This window comes from Polyodon spathula, chromosome 6 (genome assembly GCF_017654505.1).
Source record: "Polyodon spathula isolate WHYD16114869_AA chromosome 6, ASM1765450v1, whole genome shotgun sequence".
NCBI classification, from domain to species: Eukaryota; Metazoa; Chordata; class Actinopteri; order Acipenseriformes; family Polyodontidae; genus Polyodon; species Polyodon spathula.
In genome coordinates, this window is record NC_054539.1 from 14,058,995 (window position 1) to 14,080,540 (window position 21,546).

At 37.8% G+C, this 21,546-nt stretch overlaps 1 protein-coding gene across 1 annotated transcript in view; it reads left to right on the plus strand.

The window, feature by feature from the left end:
• Positions 1-5,704, plus strand: part of LOC121316506 (synapse differentiation-inducing gene protein 1-like) — a 31,076-nt gene extending 25,372 nt beyond the window's left edge. The window contains exon 4 of the mRNA XM_041251539.1: positions 4,895-5,704. Coding sequence (XP_041107473.1) covers positions 4,895-5,053 — 159 coding nt within the window. The 3' untranslated portion in view covers positions 5,054-5,704. The remainder of the gene's footprint in view (positions 1-4,894) is intronic.
• Positions 5,705-21,546: the final 15,842 nt, after the last annotated feature.

Sequence of the window (21,546 nt, forward strand, 5' to 3'; positions counted from 1 at the left end):
AATTGCTGCTGTTTGGTGCCTTCTCAGTACTAACAGTTGCACTCCAGCATTATCACAGAGCAAAGAATGGGATGCACTGGACTGGATGCTGATCAACCCTCCAGGCACTTAATCCAACCAATATATTTAATAAAACCACACCTGATATTATATCAAAATGTTATCCATGCACAGAACTGCATACAATGTAAAAGACAATGCAATTTAGCAAAAGATGAAAAAACAACAGTTTCTAGAATTAAAACAGTATCCAAAGTCAAGATTCAAAATTGCAGAATGTAGTGCTCGATAAGGCCCTAATGTCACAGATCACTTGCAAACTAATGATCACAGACTTAAAAAAATAATGTATCACAGTATCTAAAACTGTTTAATGATTAACTGTTTACATTACAGTAGCCGGTCTCGGCCACTTTGTTTTTGCTACATTTTCGTCAGGCAAAACTGGGGGAAGTGCTGTGTAACTGCACAAATAAAGACTGATTTGCGCATGCGAGGAAAAAGAAGACACGGGTTGTGACGGATAATCAAATAAATTGCAACATTAAAGAGATAGGCTTTGTATCAGAAAACTGGAGACAGAGTCGGAAATCGCATTCATTTGTTACATATATAATGGGAATCGAATTGTTTCTTAATACAAGGACGGTAAAATGCAACTGACGTGTATCTGAGTGTCGCATATCCGAGTGTTGACTGTATAATAGCATTTACAATTAAGGTGAATATAACCATCATTCAGTAAAGTCTTTGTTTTATTTAGACAATTTAAAGTTATTAATAAAAGAGAATCCTTTTTTTTTTAATGGCAGTGAAAAACATATGTAAATGATAGAGTTTTTGCATGTTATGGCAGTGTGACTTAATTAATGGAAATCATTACACGACAGGGCAATATGAAACAAATATTGCACAATATGTTTCTGTAGAATGCAATACTTGGGTCAGTTTCATTATTTCTTTCCTCTTGTTGTAACTCTACTGCATGTTCAATTATGCAAATGCATTTATAAGAACGTTATTTTTTCCAAGGCTGGCAAGGGTCCTTATGTTTTCATGAATTTTAATTGACCTACTGACATGCTGTACTTATCTTGCTGCAGTATCAGCCAAATCCTCATGAGACCAACGTCAACTATGCACATTAATATTTAAGTCATGTCACTTGAAGTGTCCATTGGCTGACTAAGTTATTGTGCTCAAGTACATGTATGCCTGTAAGGCTAACCACCAAACAGACACAGCATTGTGATCCCTTATTCTGCATGACGTGTAGAGGTACAGAATTTGAGTGTTGCACATTAAAAACAGTACTGTAGAAAAGGGTTGGACGATTACATTTTTAATGAATTTCCGATTATTGGCCAAATGCGTGTGAATCGTCTTTCGATTTCTATCAAGTAATACTGGTACCATACATACTGTGGCTAAAATAAAATGTACCCTGGTACAGTTTGTATAGTATTGTCATATTTAATTTCATATACATAATAATGTGCCAGGAAAATTTTTGATGTACAGCACATTTCATTTTTTTATACATACATTATATACATAAATACTTAAAGAAATGTCAAAATATATTAAAGGTTTTCTTCTTAAGTGTTTGTGTAACTAAAAATAGTTTACAAAAAAAGTAATGCTGTTCCCAGTAAAAGCAAATTAATGTAATGTTAATCAGAGGTGGGGTTTTTTTTTGTTTGTTTGTTTGTTTTTTTACATTGACAATTTACAGTGTTTTGGGGAATTTTAGATGCTGCTTTAAGAATACAGTACATAGCATACTCTGGAAAATTGAAACTTATCAGGGCTTATGTAATCTTTCTACATTAGTACAGTTTGTGACTGTCAAGTGACTTGCAAAGTGTTCTCCAGTTAGATTTCCCCTTCCGCTGTCTCAATTAGAGACTAACCCAAACAGTGCCATACTAAACGGAATCAATGTTTGCGTTACATAATAGTAAATTACTTGGGAGGTCAAAAATCTAAAATACAGTAAAATAGTGGTTTCTGGACATGTTAGATTCTGTTTAATTTCTGAACTGTTTAAACTTTAAGATTAAACATGTTTAAACTTTACCTTGTTTGTAATGTTGCTAACCACTCAGATAACCACCAGCAAGAAGTACTCCAATAGAGTGTAAAACAAACAGGACTGGCTGGTTTAAATCAAGTCAATTTAATTTAATCACTTGATTTTTGTTTTTAAATCATTTACTTAAATAATGTTTTCATTTACTACCCGCTTTATATAGTTTGTCAAGGAAAAGACATGAAGAGTATGTTTTTAAAACCTTTTATTAACACAAACATCTTAAACTCTTCTTAGTGGCTATAAACGACGGGTGCCCCCGATTCTGTGGCGCATAAATGGAGCGAAGACTTAAAAAACTAAATACTGCAATGAAGTGGTGTTCTGAAGACATGTCTTGCCCCGTTATAGAGCACCTGCTACATCATGAACATATTCACCTAAGCGATTCTGATGAATGGGGTCCCAAATAGACAATTGATGACTGTGTTAAGACCTGCTGAAACCAGGTTTATGTAGTGATGCAATCAGGAACTTTAACAACTGAGCACACTATGAAAAGCAAAGTAGTCCTAAGTAACAACTCTGTGTGTTTGGACTAACACAGAAAGAGAAAATCAAAGAAAGAAAAGTAAAAGAAAAGAATGACTGAGATGAGTGAGGGGTATTTTTCTCTGACGTACTCCATCGCTAAATTCTTGTAGTTCACATATCGTAGTTCACATTTAGAGGATGCCACAATGGTAAATAATTTGCTTTATTTATTTACGTATTCATTTAAGATTGAGTAATTTAGTTTGGTGTGTAACTATTCACAAACCACCTTTTCCAACAATTTCCAGGTTCGAGGTTCTGCAGAGCTACAACTACAGTACTACAAAAAACAATTCCAGAATTAAAAAAAAAAAAATGGGAGTGGCAGTGCCTGCCCCTGCCACCTTGTCTGTTAAACTTCACGCAGTAAATAATAAACTTTAGCGCAGTGGTAATAGAATACAATGGACAGCATGGAGATGTAGTCTCAGAAAATAAAACATACTGTTTTCTATGCTTACCCCTCATTACATACCTGCTTCATTATATGTACTGTACTTTTATCTTGTCTCTACCAGAAAACTGTTTCCTTATATTCATTCTGGTCTATGGCTTTAAGCAACATTTAATGTACTTATAATCCATTTCTGCATTTCACAAACTCGTTGGGATTGTCAAACACATATTTAACTTAGGGATTTTCTATTCAGGATAGTTTTCTGGTGAGAGGAGATAAACGCTACAGTCCTATGCTGCAACGGAGGTTATCATCATGAAGTGGAAAATTCAATAAAATCTAAAATAAAGAAAATTTGAAAAGTATTTTTAAATCAGGTTTACTTGGTTTGGAAACCATGATGATTCACAGCCTCCCCTTATACATGTTTACCACATTATTTTTGCATCATATTTCTGCAGTTTTACCATGCTTTGCCATAGTTTACCATGGGTTATTAGTAATATGCTGTACTATACCTCACTATTCTAAACAGTGCTTACCTATGCTTTAACATGCATTCCTTGTGCTTTATTACACTTTGCTGTGTTTTTACTATGGGTATGTGTAGATGTGTAGTATCTTTTACATAGTTCATTTGTTTACTTCATTCAAGTAAAATGAAGGGGGGGGGGGGGGGGGCACTATCACAAAGTTTAAGAAACCGTGCTCTAAGCTATTAACTCTGTCATGCCCAGAAATAATAATAGACCCTCAAAACTCATAGAGCCTGCAATTAAAATGCATAATTTTTTTTTTTTTTTCATTTATCTACACATCCTACCCCACAACTTCCAAGTATAAAAAATATTCTAGAAATTTGTAGAAAATGAATTAAAAATAAAAACTGAAATAACTTGGTTGGATAAGTGTCCACCCCCCTTGTAATAGCAATCCTAAATTAGCTCAGGTGTAACCAATCGCCTTCAAAATCACACACCAAGTTAAGTGGCCTCCACCTGTGTTAAATTGTAGTGATTCACAGGATTTCATATATATATATATATATATATATATATATATATATATATATATATATATATATATATATAATTTTATATATATATATATATATATAGTACTTTGCCAAACGGTTGAGAAAAAACTGCCTTATGAAATATGCCTTGTGTTGCATTATGACATCCAGGCAGTGGTGTTTACAACAGCATTAGATTACATTACAGCTCCTGTACGAGTGTGAGAGTCTGCTGAGAGAGTGAGAGAGACAACGCTGGCACAGGAGTCCAGGTTTAATTATTATACAGAAAAACAGTGTAGGTGAAATACTAAGCACCCACAATGAGCAACCACACCAACAATGGTATTCATCTAGGTGGTTTTGCTCATTTAGCAGAGCCATGGCTTACACACACAAATCTGTAATGATGCAAGAAAGGAGGCCATGCATCAGGAACACTAGTCTAACTGAAATATGTAAACCAATTGTTATTTAGTTTCTTTATCGGTCTCCTGGAGCAAAGGGTTCATCAGCCCTTTACTCATCCTAGCTGAAGAACATAGGGACTGGCTTTATCCATGTGTACAGACCCTAATTGTCAGTCCATTGATCAGTTTGGGTCTGGTCACATTTCTCACATGTTCTTAACCCATCCCTGCTAAATTGAACACTTTTTTAAAAAAATGTGCTAATGTTGATTTGGAGCGTTTTCAGATTCCAGTCCAAAAAGTGTAAACATGGACCAGAATTAGCTGATGATTCCTGGCAAAGAGGAGATAGATATAAGCTGCAGTCTGAGCCCACTGCAACTCAACCTTCAGTTCTTAGAAGTGAAATAATTATGCAATATCTGATCTTTTTTTTTTCCTTACAGACCAACAAGGCATTGGCTAAAGGAGATTTTCACCAGGCAAGTTCCAGCTCCAGACGGGCTCTTTTCCTGGCTGTGCTCTCCGTCACCATTGGAACTGGAATTTATGTTGGTGTCGCCGTGGCACTCATAGCTTACCTTTCAAAAAGCAACCACTTGTAAGATTTCATGTCAAAAGCTTTTTGACCACCAGAGCTAGGAACTGTAGAGACTGGCCTTCTGAATTATGATGTTGCTGTGGGAGTGGGCGGCTGCTGTTGTTGTTGGAGTGGTGGTGAGGAAATCTTGGACATGCATAAAACTCTTCTCCAGAATTCTGGGAGAAAAGCGTTTCACTGCAACTGCTTTTCATTGTGTAGGACTGGTGTAGGAAAACCAACGAGTAGCCGAATGCAACCTTAAGCTTGTTTTGTTTTTCATTTTATCACTGAACCACACACCCACCAGCTTTTTTTTTAGTGGCTTTTACCCCTACACTTTATGCAGTTATTGTCCATTATTGGCACTTTATGCTATATTAATGGCACTCTTGTCAAATTAAAATTGCAGAGGCAGTTTTTTGTTGTTTTTCTAAACAGGACACTCATGAGTTGTCTAGGCCTAATTTCTAAAATAAATATGCCATTTTAAAAGGAGGCATGTGTATAGTACATTTTCCTAAAATAATGCCAAAACATATAGTACAGAACATACTTTATTTAATCTAGGGTTAACACATTGTAACATGAACCTGACGCAGTACAACCTTCTGTGGAGGCATGTATTATGCCTTTAACTGAATGATTTTCTAAAGTAAAAATAAAAATAAATAAACAGAAGAAAATGTAAATTACACAAAAGTAATAATAGATTGTAAATAGCAGTACAGTATATAAGTAGGCTTTTATTAACGTGCTGTTGCCTTTATTAACGTGCTGTTGCCAAACGGTTATGCCAAATTGAGCAGTATTACTTTTTTTTTTGGGGGGGGGGGGGGGGGGGGGGGGGGGGGGGGGGGGGGCGGGGGGGGTTCCTTCAAAGTAAGAGGATTCTCTATACCAAAAAAAAAACAACAACAAAATTATCAGGAGAGATTGTATTTGTTTTATGGTAACATGGTATTCATTTAATAAGTTGCACGGGTCACTTACATTTAAGGTTGCCTGAAATGGCTAAAGCTTATCCTCTAAATTGATTCCTATAAACATCCCCAAACTTGCTTAAACTCACTGAACTGCATAACATTTGAAATTGGGGTTATTGTTTTGAATGTATAATCTTGTTGCCATTGCTACAGTAGAGACTGCTCTCGTTGTTTTTAATATTGCCAACAAGATGGCTGTTGTGATGTGTGTAGGATTGTGGGCATTTACACCAAATACAGGCGTGTGTCTGGAGCATTCTGAAGAGATTCTTGTATCCACTGCGGGTGTTTATGTTTTTAATAAAAATCACCTCCTCGTTATCAGTGTTTGGAGATACTTTCAGGCATCTCGTTACATTAACAAACTTACATTTAGAAATGTCGTGACTGAATTGATTGCATTAGCAAGTGTATATGTTTAGAAAAATGTTCTGTGCTTTAAAAAGCGCTAGTAGATAAGCTTGCTTTGAAAGACATGTTACCCAGGAGGATAACCTTCAATAAATGTGACTTGTTATTGAAACGCCAATCTTTAACTTGTCTGAATTATTGTTTCTGCTTTTATTCGACAAAGTAACAGGTTCATGTTATGTCAATCTACCACATCTCACCTTTGTCTAACATTTTAAGATATGACTGTAATTTCTGTCTCTGGCTTGAGCTTGTGAGCTGCAGGCTTTGTTTTTGACCATGTGGCTGTATTTCATGATCCAAGAAAATCCTCTTACACTGACAGGAAAGGCAGCCACATGGCCGGAACTTTGACCGTCTACAAGCACTGAAAACCATCTCAATTGGACTCTACCAGTAGACCGTCTTAAAATAAATACAACTGACTTATTGAACTAGATTGAAAAGGACAACTTAAACTAAGACGATCATTCAGTGTAAGGTCCATGTCCCTTTTTAATAACAATCAATATCAGTCTAAACTGTAGGACCGATTGTCTTAGATAAAATTATATATATAATATATATATAGTATATATATATTATATATATATTATATAATATATATATACTATATATATTATTTTTTAACGCTGTTTAATATTTCTATACACAAATATTTAAATCAGATTATCTCTGCTTTCGGAGTAATATTTACCACGTCTGGACGATTACCCCTGCCAAATTAGCATGGTGTTTGTTGGTTGTAAGAAAACGCAATTAAGTATTCTCTCGTTGTAACGTTTATAGGCTCTGTCTGAGCTTGATGTGGTGCTGCTGGGTGTTGATGCTATTTATGTGTGGTTACCTTCAGGGACTGACAGTCCTGTTCTTTTCCACAACCTTTCAGGCTTCTCTGACCTAATTCCCTTCCCCCTACTGTAAACACATTCTCAGCAGGCAGGACCCTACCCAAACTGGTTACAAAAAGTAGAGGTTTTACAAAGTAATAACTGTACCAATGTGTTTTCAAACACATACACACACGTTGTACAAAGTAAACGTTATATAGAAAATTAAGCTTATTCAAACAATTAAAACACAGATTATACAAAGTAAATGTTATATAGAAAATAAAGATTATTGCAACAAAACAAAAAAATAGAACAAATCAAAAATGGGAAGCTCATAAATAAAGTGGTCCTTGGGGCTTTATTTAGAGTCCCTCACAGAATCAAACTAGATAAGATTCTTCTGAAACAAGCTGTCCAAGCAAGCCATAAACTATCCCCTTGAAGTATAGTGAGTTCAGGAATTGTTACTGCTTTTGCTGACAGGGAGTGCAGAGTGTTGTTGAATTGTTGTTTACGCTGAAGTATAATGCTTGGTGTAGTTGTTTAGCCTGATAAAATTATGACATTTAAAAAACCACACTACAAGCCATGTAATTGAAAAGGTAGGCCTTATAATATGACAAGTGACTGCCATTCACTTTCTTTATTATTTAGCAGACACCTTTTTAAAACAGATTATGTCAACCATGTGGGTATGGAGAATACAGCACGATAAAAATACAGCACGGTAAAAATAAAGCACAATAAAAATACAGCACGGTATAAATACAGCACAGTAAAAGTCAAAATGGTACAACTGATCTGCCATGGAATACAGAAGGTGAAATGTTCAATCTGAGTGGCTGAAAGATCACCAGCAGTCTATGACAAAATGATAATGCAGGCTTAAAGAAATGGTATTCAGAACTACATTCCCAAGTACTCAAAACATTTCAATATGTAGCTGTGGAATTTGTTTAATTGTATGAAATTCAACATGAACCTATGAAACAGTAACCTAAATATGATGTGGTATCAAAGAGCACTCTATCAAAAAAGCTTTGTGTATTTTCCCAGCAACTGTTTTGTTTAGTTTTAATTTTATGTCCCTGATTCAATGTATTGACTAATCAAGAAGAATGAACCTGGATCTGACGAAGGGTTGAAACGTGATCGTTTGTTGTTCTGATGCACAAGAGATTCTCTGAGAAGGTTCCAAAATACTGTTCACAATGGTTAGCACATGGAACTTCAGATTTATGTCTAGCATTTAAACTGCTTGCAAGACTTAATAAATGACAATGACAGCTTGTACACATGGCTTTAAGTGTGAATTACTCTACTTTGGTTTAAAATGACTAATGTTTAGAGAAGTTATGTGCAATGGTTTTCCCATGCCACAGTCACACAGTAGCCTTGCTACTTCATATTTATTGAACCATCGTCATGCATTTTCAGCAGTAGAAAATCTTTAAGCTTACTTTCCACTTGAAATACTGTAGACCTAAAGTAAATGTGGAGCTTATGAAGAGAAACTAATGTCTAGCCATAACAACTGATTCAATGTGTGTCGCTGGGGCAATTCATTTAAAAATTAAGAAATTAGTGAATTTGTCAGCAAAAACACTGTAATAATCAAACATTTGAGCAGTAAACTGGTGCTGGGCCAAACTGGAAAATGAAAAACAATTAATTTTTACATGGTCTCTTTTTCCTGCATAGCCAACTTCTAAGTTTTCAAACAGGGATGCTTTACCACATACGGCTATTGAAATGGCAGAAATTACATTCTGGCAATAATAATGAAACTATTTACACATGCTGTATATTGTTGTTGTGTATCTACGTGAGCAAATGTTGATGCATTTTGTAATTACACTATATTCACACATTTACAATAATAATTGCTCATTTGAATCAACTACACATTATTAAATGCTTTCCTATTGTTATTCATTCAACAAAAAACCTCCTGCTTTATTGAATCAATTGCTTTATGTAATCAGAATGGAAGCATATAACCCTGTATTTAATCAAAGTGTAATTACAATGTAATTAATATTATTTGTAAATATATATATATATATATATATTATATATATAGATATCATCTAATATATATCTATCCCTCAGAAAGTATCTATATTATAGATAAGGCCTTTAATGATCTTATAGAAAACCCTTTATGTTATTAACTATCTTCAGGAAAGGATATTAGTTCAAACATGTTTGCGGTTATAAAATGCCTGCTACAATAGGGCACTGCATTTCCTCTGAAATCTCAGCAGATCAACATCTGCTTTCAAGGGGGTGTCAAGCTCTATTATATGTAGGACTGTTTTTTTGTACACAATGCTAATGAATGAGCAGCCTTCTTAGCTGACACCATCGGTCCTGAAGCACTGGAAATTACAGACAAGGGCTGTCAATAAATTATTGCAGGCTGAAATGTTAGAGACAAGAAGTAATACATGAGAAAAGGGCTGAATATGCAACAAACATCTTCAGGGTGGGCGGGCTGAAGAGAGGTGTTAAGGCTTGCCCAAATTATAATTAGAAAATGGATCAGAGATTTGCTTTATCGTGATTTGTCAATACAAAGTCCTTAATCTCTGGTAAAGGACCTTGCAGGTTATCTTTGTAACTATGTTTAATCACTTTTCCAAATAAATTTGCCCAAAAATACGTAAAATACAGTTTGTAATTTACCTTTTTTTTACTTGATGAAATGAAAATCTCTTCTCTAGTACAGACTTTCTGATTGTTGTCTGTCAATGTAGAATAAGTCCGCTTCCTCACTGTCCTATACGTTCAATCTATCTATTTAAATTTAGAGTAGCAAATAGAAGTTTTTTTTTATAAAGTTGAGAATAGTGTTTGCTGTCAGCAGCAATACAGTAACCACAATAGCAACTACAAGTCTACGGAAATGCCCATGAAGCGACATAGTCCATCGCTGGGATAATGAGCTTGAAGACTACCAGACCACAGAAGGAATTCTGAGCAAACCGCATATTGAGGAACACATGTATATTCATTAGTTTACATGCACTAGTACTGCATAAAATCACAAAAAACTAAGCAAAGACTAACAGAAAAACTTGCAATGTTTTTGTTTTAACATCTGTTTTCTAATAGCAATAGAACCCTCATGAGAGGTCTTTAGTTTCTGGTAAGTCCCTTCTCATTATGTTAAATGCCCTTACCTTCGTCTCAGGACTTTAAATAACATTTTTCTCCTCGTCCAGCATCAGGACTACAGAGGGGTTGAGCACTATGTAATTGAGTCCATCGCAAGACTACGAGCATGCCGCTTCCTTGGCGGAGAAACTATCCAAGGGTGTTTTTACCCGCACCTGCACGGCAACAGAAAGGAAGAATGCCAAGCTCAGTTGCTACGTCACAGGTCGGCCAAGCCGCAGATCATGTAGAGGAAAGATGCGTAGCATCATCAAGGGCCACAGGTGCGTTCTGTACTACGATGAAGAGGAGAACTTCATCTTCAAGATCCTAGATGGCCTACACCTGTAACACCTCCAACCTGACTTTGCACACCTACAGACCTTGCACTATGAACAGTTAAGCTACTGTAGGATTTGTCGCATGAGAGACAACCTTGTGCAGCTAACCAGAATTATAGATACTGTACTCATCACATGACTGAAGGTTTACTATATTTCACATAAGCTTGCTCAAGTATACCTTCCACGCAGACAGAGCTTGTGGGCTGCTCATTCTCATTGGCATGCATCACAAATGGCATGTTGGGTGATTGCCCTATTTTTAGTCAGTCGGTCTGTTGAGGCACCCTTGGAAGCAGAATGTAGCTCTCTAGCTGTCCTATCACATATGTCAGACTATAAACTTGCCATATTTTGTTCCCCTCCTATTGCAAGGAAAAGACACAGTGTTTATTGACAGGTCTGCAAGCAACCTTTTTGTGCAGTTTTTCCCCTTGCTGCAATGCATCGTTTTAATCTCCTCTTTGCAATTGGTACCTACAATGATTATACGCCCCGCTAGTTTCAGTGGTCTTCGTTGTGGCTTTCAGGATAGCACCAATTTCTTGAAACATCTTCCATTATCCTCACAGAAAAATGTCTGTATGTTTCTACAGCTGGGCTAAAAGCAATACTTTATATCATCTCCATATTTTTAATACTTAATTTCTTGTCTAGTTAATATTTTATTATGTGGCTTTCATGTCACCAAAATCCCCAGATTACACAGCATAACCATGCGTATCAAAAAAGAACATTATGCACGGTATATTCAACCTTAAGCCAAGCATAGCTGCATTCAATTATATCGCAGCCTTTTTAATGAGCAATTTTTCCTTACGCTTACACAGCAAATATAAGAAATAACAAATGCCTCATCACTGGTTGCTACTGAAAACAAAATTGTCAGATGCTGTCAGACATCACTGGTAAACCCATATAATCTCAGCTACAAAAACCACCAGGGTCTTGAAAACAGCAGGGGAATATACAGGCAGACACTGTTATCCGAAGCTTGTTATTATGTACGGGCAGAAAGAAAGCAATTGAAATGCTTGACAACTCTGGAAATGACTTCAACTCTATTGGATAAACAGAATAGGGATGTTGATGAGAACTTCAGTCTTCAAAACAAATGCATTGCATACTGTTTTGGGTACAAATCAGCCACTTAGAAATAAATTTGCATTATTTTATAATACAAATATACAAAGACTCCCGAGCCTAATTGAATCTCTTCTGTTAGCTTCACTGCATTCTTACAAGAAAGATGTCATTGATTCTTCCTCCAGCTGACTAGGTGGATGTGCTGTAGTTACAACTGGTCTATGAGTGCCAAAACATTTGGATATTTATGAGTTGAAATGTGGCAAGAAGACTACTGAACCTGTTTCACGGGAATTTGACAATCTAGTTTTTTTGCTTTTAAAGTGGAGATGAAGTACCTTTTTGTACAATTTTAATTCACTGAAGCGAGAAGCTAAAACAATCAATATGAACAGTATTTTCTGTCAATTGTCAAAAGTAATGTTTGTATTCTATAAAATAAACTGGTGCTATGATTTCCATTACATGAGAGTAGATAAGCACCAACTAAGACGTAGCTTTACAGTAAACTAATGTGATCCATCTGCATCTCCATCCATTTGTGTTGCTTTCCATCTGATGATGTAGATATCCTTCTGTCTGGTGTTGATGGCTGAAGTGTAATGCTGGCTCCAGGGATCAGCCTATTTTGCCTCCCTGGCACATCAGCACACACAACGGCTGCAATGCTGGCTCCGGGGATCAATCACAGTGCTGTCTCCCCAGCGCATCAGCATGACAACCGCCTTGATTGAGCTAAGTAGGGTACATCTCTGGGGTCTTCAAGTGGGCACCATCCATCCTCTTTGTGTTTCATCGACTAGCCCACGACACCTCAAGAGGGCTTGACGGTGATTCTGGCGTCCTAGTCTTACCCCCCTCCGCCCCCCACTCAACTCAGCCCAGCTTACTTAACCGTACATTAGCGTTGCTTTCTTCCTATCGTGCTTGACATCCCCAGCCAGACAGCTTGACAATGTCTATTTATCTTAGTTGGTATGGTTCCAATCCAGTACACTGATTTATCCTTCATATTTCCTCTTTTACTCTTGAAAGGTCCTTAGGAGTTAAACAGGAAGTTGAATATATAAAGGTCAGCCTCCTGCGGCAGTAATGGCTGAGCCATAGGCAGCTATTGGTTGCTGTTGCTTTATATTGTCAAAGGCTTGCATTATCATTAAGATGGCAGTGTGGTCCAGTGGTTAAAGTCCAGGGATTGTAAGGTCACCAGTTCAAATCCCACCTCTGCCACTGACTGACTCACTGTGTGACCCTGAGCAAGTCACTTAACCTCCTTGTGCGCCATCCTGCAGATGTGATGTTAAATCAATGTCGTGTTGTATTGTAGCACTTTGTGATGGTGGTCCACTATGAAAGGCGCTATATAAAGATAGTATTATTAACACCACTGGATTACTCGCAATTTGCTTTGGGTAAGGATGGACCTTGCATTTAGTCAGTAATTCAGTGGTTTGCTGAAAAGGTCACAGATCAGAACACTGCTGTTTTATGACCTACAATCACGGTAGCCTATGATAAGACCAAAACTTAAATACAGGAGTGATTCAATGGGCTTAAAAGGAGAGACGTCAAAGCACGAAAAGCACTGTAGTTTTCACCCAGCAGGGCAGCTGAGTTGATGCTGTTTCCCAATCTGTCTATACAGGTTTCAAAAGAAATAAAACAAGAAGCCAGACCCTATCCAGCCTTGAACTCCTCACTCTGGGGCATGTTTATTGTCAGTCATGTCTACAACAATAACCCTGATTGAGGACCTAATTCTCTTCACTTGACCTGTGCTACAAAAGGAAACGTAGGACCTTAGGGTTCTAATTAAGCCATGAAACCTCTGTCTAATCATGAGTCGCTGAAAACACGGGAGACAAGCACGACTGCCTCACCTGTTTAGATAGCGTCACATGTGGGTACACTCGTGCTCTGTAAGTAGATGACCAGATTTTCGAAGCTCAAAACAGGGACACATTGTTAAACAACTGATAAGACTAATTAAACCATTAAATATAGGCTATGTTAATGCTTATTTAAACAGCCATCCTCTCACTCTTAGTATTAGTATTTTTAAACAGCTAGCTCATTTCAGTGCACTCCCGGGTAAATTTGTGGCTAATTAGCTTAACTTGCCATATCGTGTAAAATATGTATTGCTACTTTTATAATATTATTATTATTATTATTATTATTATTATTATTATTATTATTATTATTAATAATTAATTAATTAATTAATTAATTAATTAATTAAATCATTAAAAAATACATTACTTACGTTTTTGCATTTTTCTTTATTTTTTTACTCAGTAGAGGGAATGTGCTTTCGTGGAGGGGGGAGGGGGGGTCCATTGTAATCATTTTTGGTCTTTTACTGCCATCTACTGGTCAAAATCAAGAAGCGTTTAAGGGGAGGTTTAATTAGCTAAACCTCAAACATTTAGGCCCATATTTAAGGGGAAAAAACGACCGCAGAAAGCCACGTAATGTGCGTGTTCGATACGGCCGCACTCAGCGTCAAAATAACGACCCATTTTAAAAGACTAATTAGGTAAAGCAGGCGATTCCGCAATCAACCAATTTAAATACCCCCCTCACCGCAATTAGCGATGGAGAATTACACACCTCTCACAATAAACAGCGGGTTTGGGTCAACCATGCATGTATAGGCTACTCATTCCAAAAGAAAATGAATGGCACACAAGACCTCAGCCTGGTACTAGCCATGGTGATGAGGATGCTCGGAAGCGAAAACTGAAATTTACCAATATGGAATTGGAGATTTTGGTACAAGCAGTACTTCTAACACAGGAAGACGTGTTACAAGCTCGGAATACATCACCAGGACAAAGTAATACGATATGGAATGTTAATAAACAAGTGTACCACTTCAGAGTTTGTTGTCTAGGTTGCTTATACATTACGACGCATCATCCAGTTACTGTGCTTCGCATGTTGGTTCAACTTCTTATTTCAGTCATGTAGACTTTTCAAACTTCTGAAACAATAAGTTTTATTTACTTACATCCGTGGCAGTCAAACTGGTGGATAATCCTTCCATTGTTGTACAGCAATATGTTCAGCAACAATACAGCTGCATACGAACAGTCTTCAGTTTAACTACGATTTATATCTTCTTAAAGTCTTATACAGTCACAACTCTCCTATTTCTTACATTTGTCTATATTTCTTAATCTATGTGTGCTTTTAAAGCATATCTGTATGGTATATATGGTCGAAAAACTCTACTTGTTCTAGCTGCAAACTAACTGCGTCACCTGTCCCTCTGTCTCTTTTTTTTTTTAACATTTTCTTTCCAAATCGAATTTAACAATACTGCATGAATCAGTATTGTTAAATACCAGAATGCCATATTACAAGAATACATTATGTAGGCATTACTAAAATAATGGTGCAGGATAAGCCCTCGTCCGACTTTTTCTTTCCTGCGCCTCAGAATATCCTTCCACCTTTTCTGAATCTCCTCCACCGTTCGGCTCTCGTTAGAACCTTCCTTTGCCACTGTGGGAGATGTTTTTAGGTGTTTCTAAGACCCTTTTTTTACATGAATTCTATATCCTCCATTTGCAGACTCTGTTTTGTCATGTATGCTATGAAATCTGTATTGAAAATTGGAGTTTGCAAAACAATATTGTACCGGTATTATAAACCGTAATTTACAAACTGACTTGATCAGAAGGGTTAAAAAATGTGCTCTGTGCAAAATATTATTAAATGTTTCTTTGTCCTTCTTTGGCCTACTGTCTGACTGCGGCAAATTAATGGCTGCTTTTCAGACTTCTTAAAATAAATCACACAAATACGCGGCCCGCAATTACCAGCAACTTTAATAAATTAAACGGAATATTTAATAGACCTCATTTGCAATATCCCCTCGTATTTTAGCGGTTTCGTTCAGAAACGTCCGAGAATTACATATGCATCAAGGGTTAAAGCGCACAGAGACATTGGCCCCACAAATCACGTATTGCGCCATTTCCACCCAAAAATTCAGAACCCTCCACGCTCGTTTTACGGTCTTAAAACATGCGCAATCCTTTTATAAATCTTGGCCTTAATTTGTTAAAACAAGGACTTTGACTATAGAGACTTTCATTTTGTTACCAGCGTCAGATGTTCTTTCTAACTGAGGGGAAAAAGGGAACCTTTTTTTCTGATAAGGTACATTTTTATTTCAAGAAAGAAGACATTCCTTTCATTTTAAAGTGATTGTGACATTTGATTTTCTATATAGTGATTAAAATGTGGATGTACAGCCTGTGTTGCATCCCACTGCACTGAGAGAGTTTGCTATTTATGGCAAAACATTACCAGTTACTATGTCTAATCTTTTTTCTTATCTCTTGTCTCCCTACAACTGTAAATGAAATTATTATCTGCACAGGAAAGTGTTTGTTAACTGAAGGCTCCCAAACGGTTGAAAAATCACAATATATGATAACCCTAACCCTACCTTGATGGCATTCCGTAATTATAATTATTTGCTGTTTCTTTGAAGAGAACAAGTAATCCTCTGGGAGACGGACGGAAGGGGGTTCACATACATATTATTCATTTACTTTTAGTAGTTTTCCACACTTTTCCCATTTTTACCTCTGCATTAAAACATGCAAATGTCTGAAAATGTCAGAGTTTCCAGTGCGTAGTAAACAACTATTCGCTTTTTTAATCTGTTAACTATCATGGCATTTGTTTCTACTACTAAAACATTCATTGATTTGGTAAAATGGGTACAAGGGACTGTATAAAAGAGTAACACTTCAAAGGTCCAAGCATTGCTTAAGTGGTTTTCAGATTAATTTGCTTTTAAATAGTGTCAACAGAACAGTTACATGCCTTAGGTCAGGGATGGCAAACACCATTCCTCGAGGGCCGCAGGGTCTTCTGGTTTTCATTCCAACTTAAGCTCTCAATTAACATAATTGATCTAATTATTTGTTGAATTTCACATATTTAATATTTTTCAAGGTCGTTTACAGTTGATGGTTTTAAAAATGCACTTGATTCAAGGTACACTACCTATGAAACATTTTGAGGCCTGAAGAGAAGTGTTAAATGTGTCCAGTTAATCAAATAATTAGACCAATTAAGTAATTGAGAGCTCGGGAAGAACGAAAGCCAGAAGACAATGCGGCCCTCCAGGAACTGAGTTTGACACTCGTCCCTTAGGTCATGGCCTCATTGTAACATATCTCAGCATAGGGTAACCTAGCCCTTAACTGCAGATGAAAGGATTCTTACCAGGCATGCATTTCCATTCGCTATGAAGGTCTTAGATGTGTATTGAGAAAAACATTTAAATCATCCTTTTGGGAGTCAGAAACAATTTCTGGAATATGACAGTGACTTGATAGTTGGATTAATATAGTTTGGGGTAAAATTGTTATGAAGTGTAAGATTATGATTAGTTTGTTTTTCTATAATGTTTCTGTGCAACGGGGTTAGGGTGAGGCATAGGCTTAGGCTTAGGGTTAGAAAAACAATTAAAAAAAAAAAAAAGAAAAACATTTTAAAAAACAGGATGTATTTAATTGTCAAAATGCTCAGACAATTACAAAACATAAACACGTGTGCACTGCTGAGTGATGACCCCTTATCTTTCAAACCGGACTCTGAGATCACAGGATGCAGGGCTGCTAGTTATTCCTAGGGTCAACAAAAGCAGCACGGGAGGTAGGGCTTTTTCTTGTAGAGCTCCAAAATTATGGAATGCTCTGCCTTCGTTTGTCAGGGAAGCTGGAAACGTTACAGTTTTTAAGTCAAGACTAAAAATGCACTTTTATAAAATGGCTTTCTTATCTTAGTCGGTTTTAATGTAATTTTAAAACTTCTGCTTTTCTATTATTATGTGTATACTGTTATTTAAATCTGTTATTAAATGGTCTGACTGTGGTAGTTGTATGTATGACATGATATACAAACGTATTGTGGTTTGTTCTCGCTCTCTTTGATATGTATTGTCCAGTGCTTTGCAATATTTTTATATAAAAAGTGCTATATAAATGCAATCAATCAATAAATAAATAAACCAACCACATTCATAATTGATAAATCCAGCAGTTAAGGTCACAAGCCCCTGAAAATATCATCAGGGATAACTACTTGCCCTGGCAGAAATAAAGATGATCGATTGTGGATCCAATTGATAAAGCAAATAATTACTAATTACCATCATAGTATTTGAAACACACACACACACACACACACACACACACATATATATATATATATATATATATATATATATATATATATATATATATATATATATATATATATATATATATATAAACATCAAAACCTCATGCAACTTATCTTCAGTATAAGCTACTAGTTGCCATGGAAACCCTGTACTGTGCATGATTGTAAGTGGGCGGGTGGGAATTTGAAAGTCAGATTCATGCTTTCCATTACATGAGAGTAGGTGTTAAAACTTCATGCTGATATTGGACTCAGCTCTCGCCAAGATAATCACCAAATAAAACATAGCTTCTTTTACTGTAAACTAATGTGATTCAGCTGTGTTTCCTTCCATCTGATAAGGTAGATATCCTTCTGCCTGGTGTTGAAGTGTAATGCTGGCTCCAGGGATCAGCCTATTTTGCCTCCCTGGTGCATCAGCACACACAACAGCTGCGAAGCTGGCTCCAAGGATCAACCACTGTGCGGCCTCCCTACCGCATCAGCATGACAACCATCTGGACTGAGCTGAGTAGGGTACTTCTCTGGGGTCTTCAAGTGGGCACCTTCCATCCTTGATGTTTCGACTAGACCACGGCACCTTAAGAGGGCTTGACAGTGATTCTGGCGTCCCAGCATCACCCCCCGTCCCCGTTCCTGTCCCCGTCCCCTACTTAGCTAAGCTCAGTTAACTTACCTTCCATTACATCAACATTTTTTTTATCTCTAATATGCTTGAGGTCCCCTACCAGAACACTTTAGTCTCAACCAGAGCAGGTTGCCGCTCCTCTCTGCTGCTTCAGAAAAGTTCTTCACTATGCATCGCAGCTCTTGACCACTGAATCCGATGTCTCTGAGAAACCGGGTTGTGGAGTGTGCCACCAATCCTCGACAACCCACCTCCACTGGGTAAACCTGGACCCTCCATCCTCGCTGTTCCACTTCAGCAGCTAGTTGAGAGCACCAAACTTTCTTTCTTTCATACGTTTCATCCATAACACCCTCCCATGGCACTGTTAACTCTACGAGGTGAACAAGGCATGCTGATTCAGACCACAAGACAATATCAGGTTGAAGGTTAGTGGTGGCAATCTCAGGTGAGAAAATAAGCTGTTGCCCAACATCTGCCAGCATCTTCCAGTCTCCAGCAGCTTCCAGTCTCCAGCAGCTTCCAGTCTCTAGCAGCTTCCAGTCTCTAGCAGCTTCCAGTTGTCTAGATGAGTTTTGCTTTTAATAACATTTCTTGGAGGTTGCTCCCCTGGATGAGGAATGTTGTTCTTTGTGTGTCATATATTGCTGGAACCTTGTCATATATTGTTGCAACCTGTCGGTCATGCTGCGCTTGTCTTCCAATACTAAGACCAGACATCCCAGCACCTGGTCATGACTAAGTAAACCGTCCTTGGCTAAGCCCCACCTTACATCCTGTCAAAATGTGTCTTAATGTAGCTGGCGATGAACTCAAAGAACACCACAAATCCTCTTCTACTCATAGATTAAGGTTCTATGGTGATGGGAGAACATCATATGTTGACCTGATGAGGAAACTGATCCTGCTATGTTCCATTGTCCATAGATCTCGCCAGCCGATCTTGTATTGTTCCACACTCTCCCATCTTGTCCATTTTCCCTGCTTGGCCTGGGAAACAGCTTTTATGCACATCATCCTCTCCTCCTGCTTTTGCACCTTGTTGACTACCAGCTTTCTCCATTGATCTGGGGCTGCTATGTGCCATTTAGGAGGAGCTGAACTGAGATCAAGGCCTCCTCTTCCATGCTGTACTTGCCCCATGATATCATTGATACAATGGACACCCTTTGCATCTTCCACAGCTTCCTTTGCCACCCACACAGGTGCTGCCTCCCTCACACATTCGTCATGTGACTCCACCAGTGTAATTTCCAATCGAACTTTGGCGCACTTAAACTCCTCGCTAGAGCTGAGACTGGCAGCTGCAGTATCTCTTTACCACAGAGTCCCACTCTGCTGAGGTAGCGTGGAGCTCCTAACCATTTCCTAACGTATGAACTGATTATCGCTTCCAGCTTCTCTACTGTTGTCAAGGAAACCTCATACACAATGAGTGGCTACAGAAGTGTTGGCAGTAGACCAAACTGAAAGCACCAAGCACTGCTGTCTATGCTGTTCAACCTTTGCACTGCTTGTTGTCTCACTTCTCCCACACAAACTATGTCCTTTAGGTCCGCATCATACCATCTCCCAAGACTTTTCACAGGCTTCTCAGACACTGTTGGTATTGCCTCACCATTAATTTAAAACCTCTTATCCAGTACTTTACCTTTAATAATAAAGATGTTCTTTGACTTAGTGGGCTTGAATTGCATTCATGCCCATTCAATGTTATTGATTAGTTTGCCCAATATTCGATTAGTGCAGGCTGCTGTTGTAGTCATAATTGTCATGCCATCCATGTATGCTCTAATTGGTGGCAGTCACATTCCAAAAGCCAAGCGTTCCCCTCTGACTACCCATTTTGATACCCTACTAATTATTTCCATTGCCATGGTAAAAGCCAGTGGAGAACTGGTGCATCCTGCGATTATTTAAATTTTCACACATTGCCATATAGTAGTGGTGAAGTCTGAAGTTGAAAAACAAAATTGCAAATCTCCGAAGTAGGCTTTCACTAATTTTGTTATTGTCCTCAGTACACTGAAAAAATCAAATGCTGCCCAAAGAAGTTCATGTGGTACTGAACCGTATGCATTAGCTAAATCCAGGAATGTCACATGGAGCTCCTTCCTCTCCTTTTTAGCTGTTTGAGTTTGCTCCCAAATCACACTGATGTGCTCTAAGCATCCTGGGAAACCTGGAATACCGGCTTTCTGTACTGAAGTGTCAATGAAGCAAACACATTTGAAAACACAGAGCTGGATACTGCCAGCTAGGGTGGCTAACTCCTGCCAGCCTCAGTGGGGTCTATTTCCTCCTGTCAGCTGTCTCTCCAGGCTGTCACAAGGTCTTTCCTGCATCGCCAGAATACAGGGAATAGAGTACAGTAAACAAGCAACAATTGTCAGTTTTGTTCATGAATGTTGAAAAGCCACTAAGGCAGACCTTTGACAGCCTGTTAGATCTATATGCCTTATTCCCCTGTTACACCTGTTAACCCTCAATAGTACCCAATCCAACACATTAGGTGTGAACTCTGTACCAGCAAATGGCATTGGCGGTCTGGAGCTTGACTTGAAGACACTATCAAGACTTTTCAAATAACTGTTTTTGACATGTATTATTTTATATATTTATCTTTTCTATACATTTAAAGTACCCAGTTTCGTCAACTGCTCAGTGGGCGTCCTACAATCCCACTGTCAAGCCAATCACCTCTCGACAGCAAATGTTGACAAGCTACTGGCCCTTGGAGGACAAAAGCCAGCCATACAGGAGTCCCTGACAATTTTTACTCCCTAACATGTGGGTGTGAGAGTGCCAATCCAACAGTGAATATCGGCAACTTCGCATAACAAGGACACAAATCTGTGCTTCCC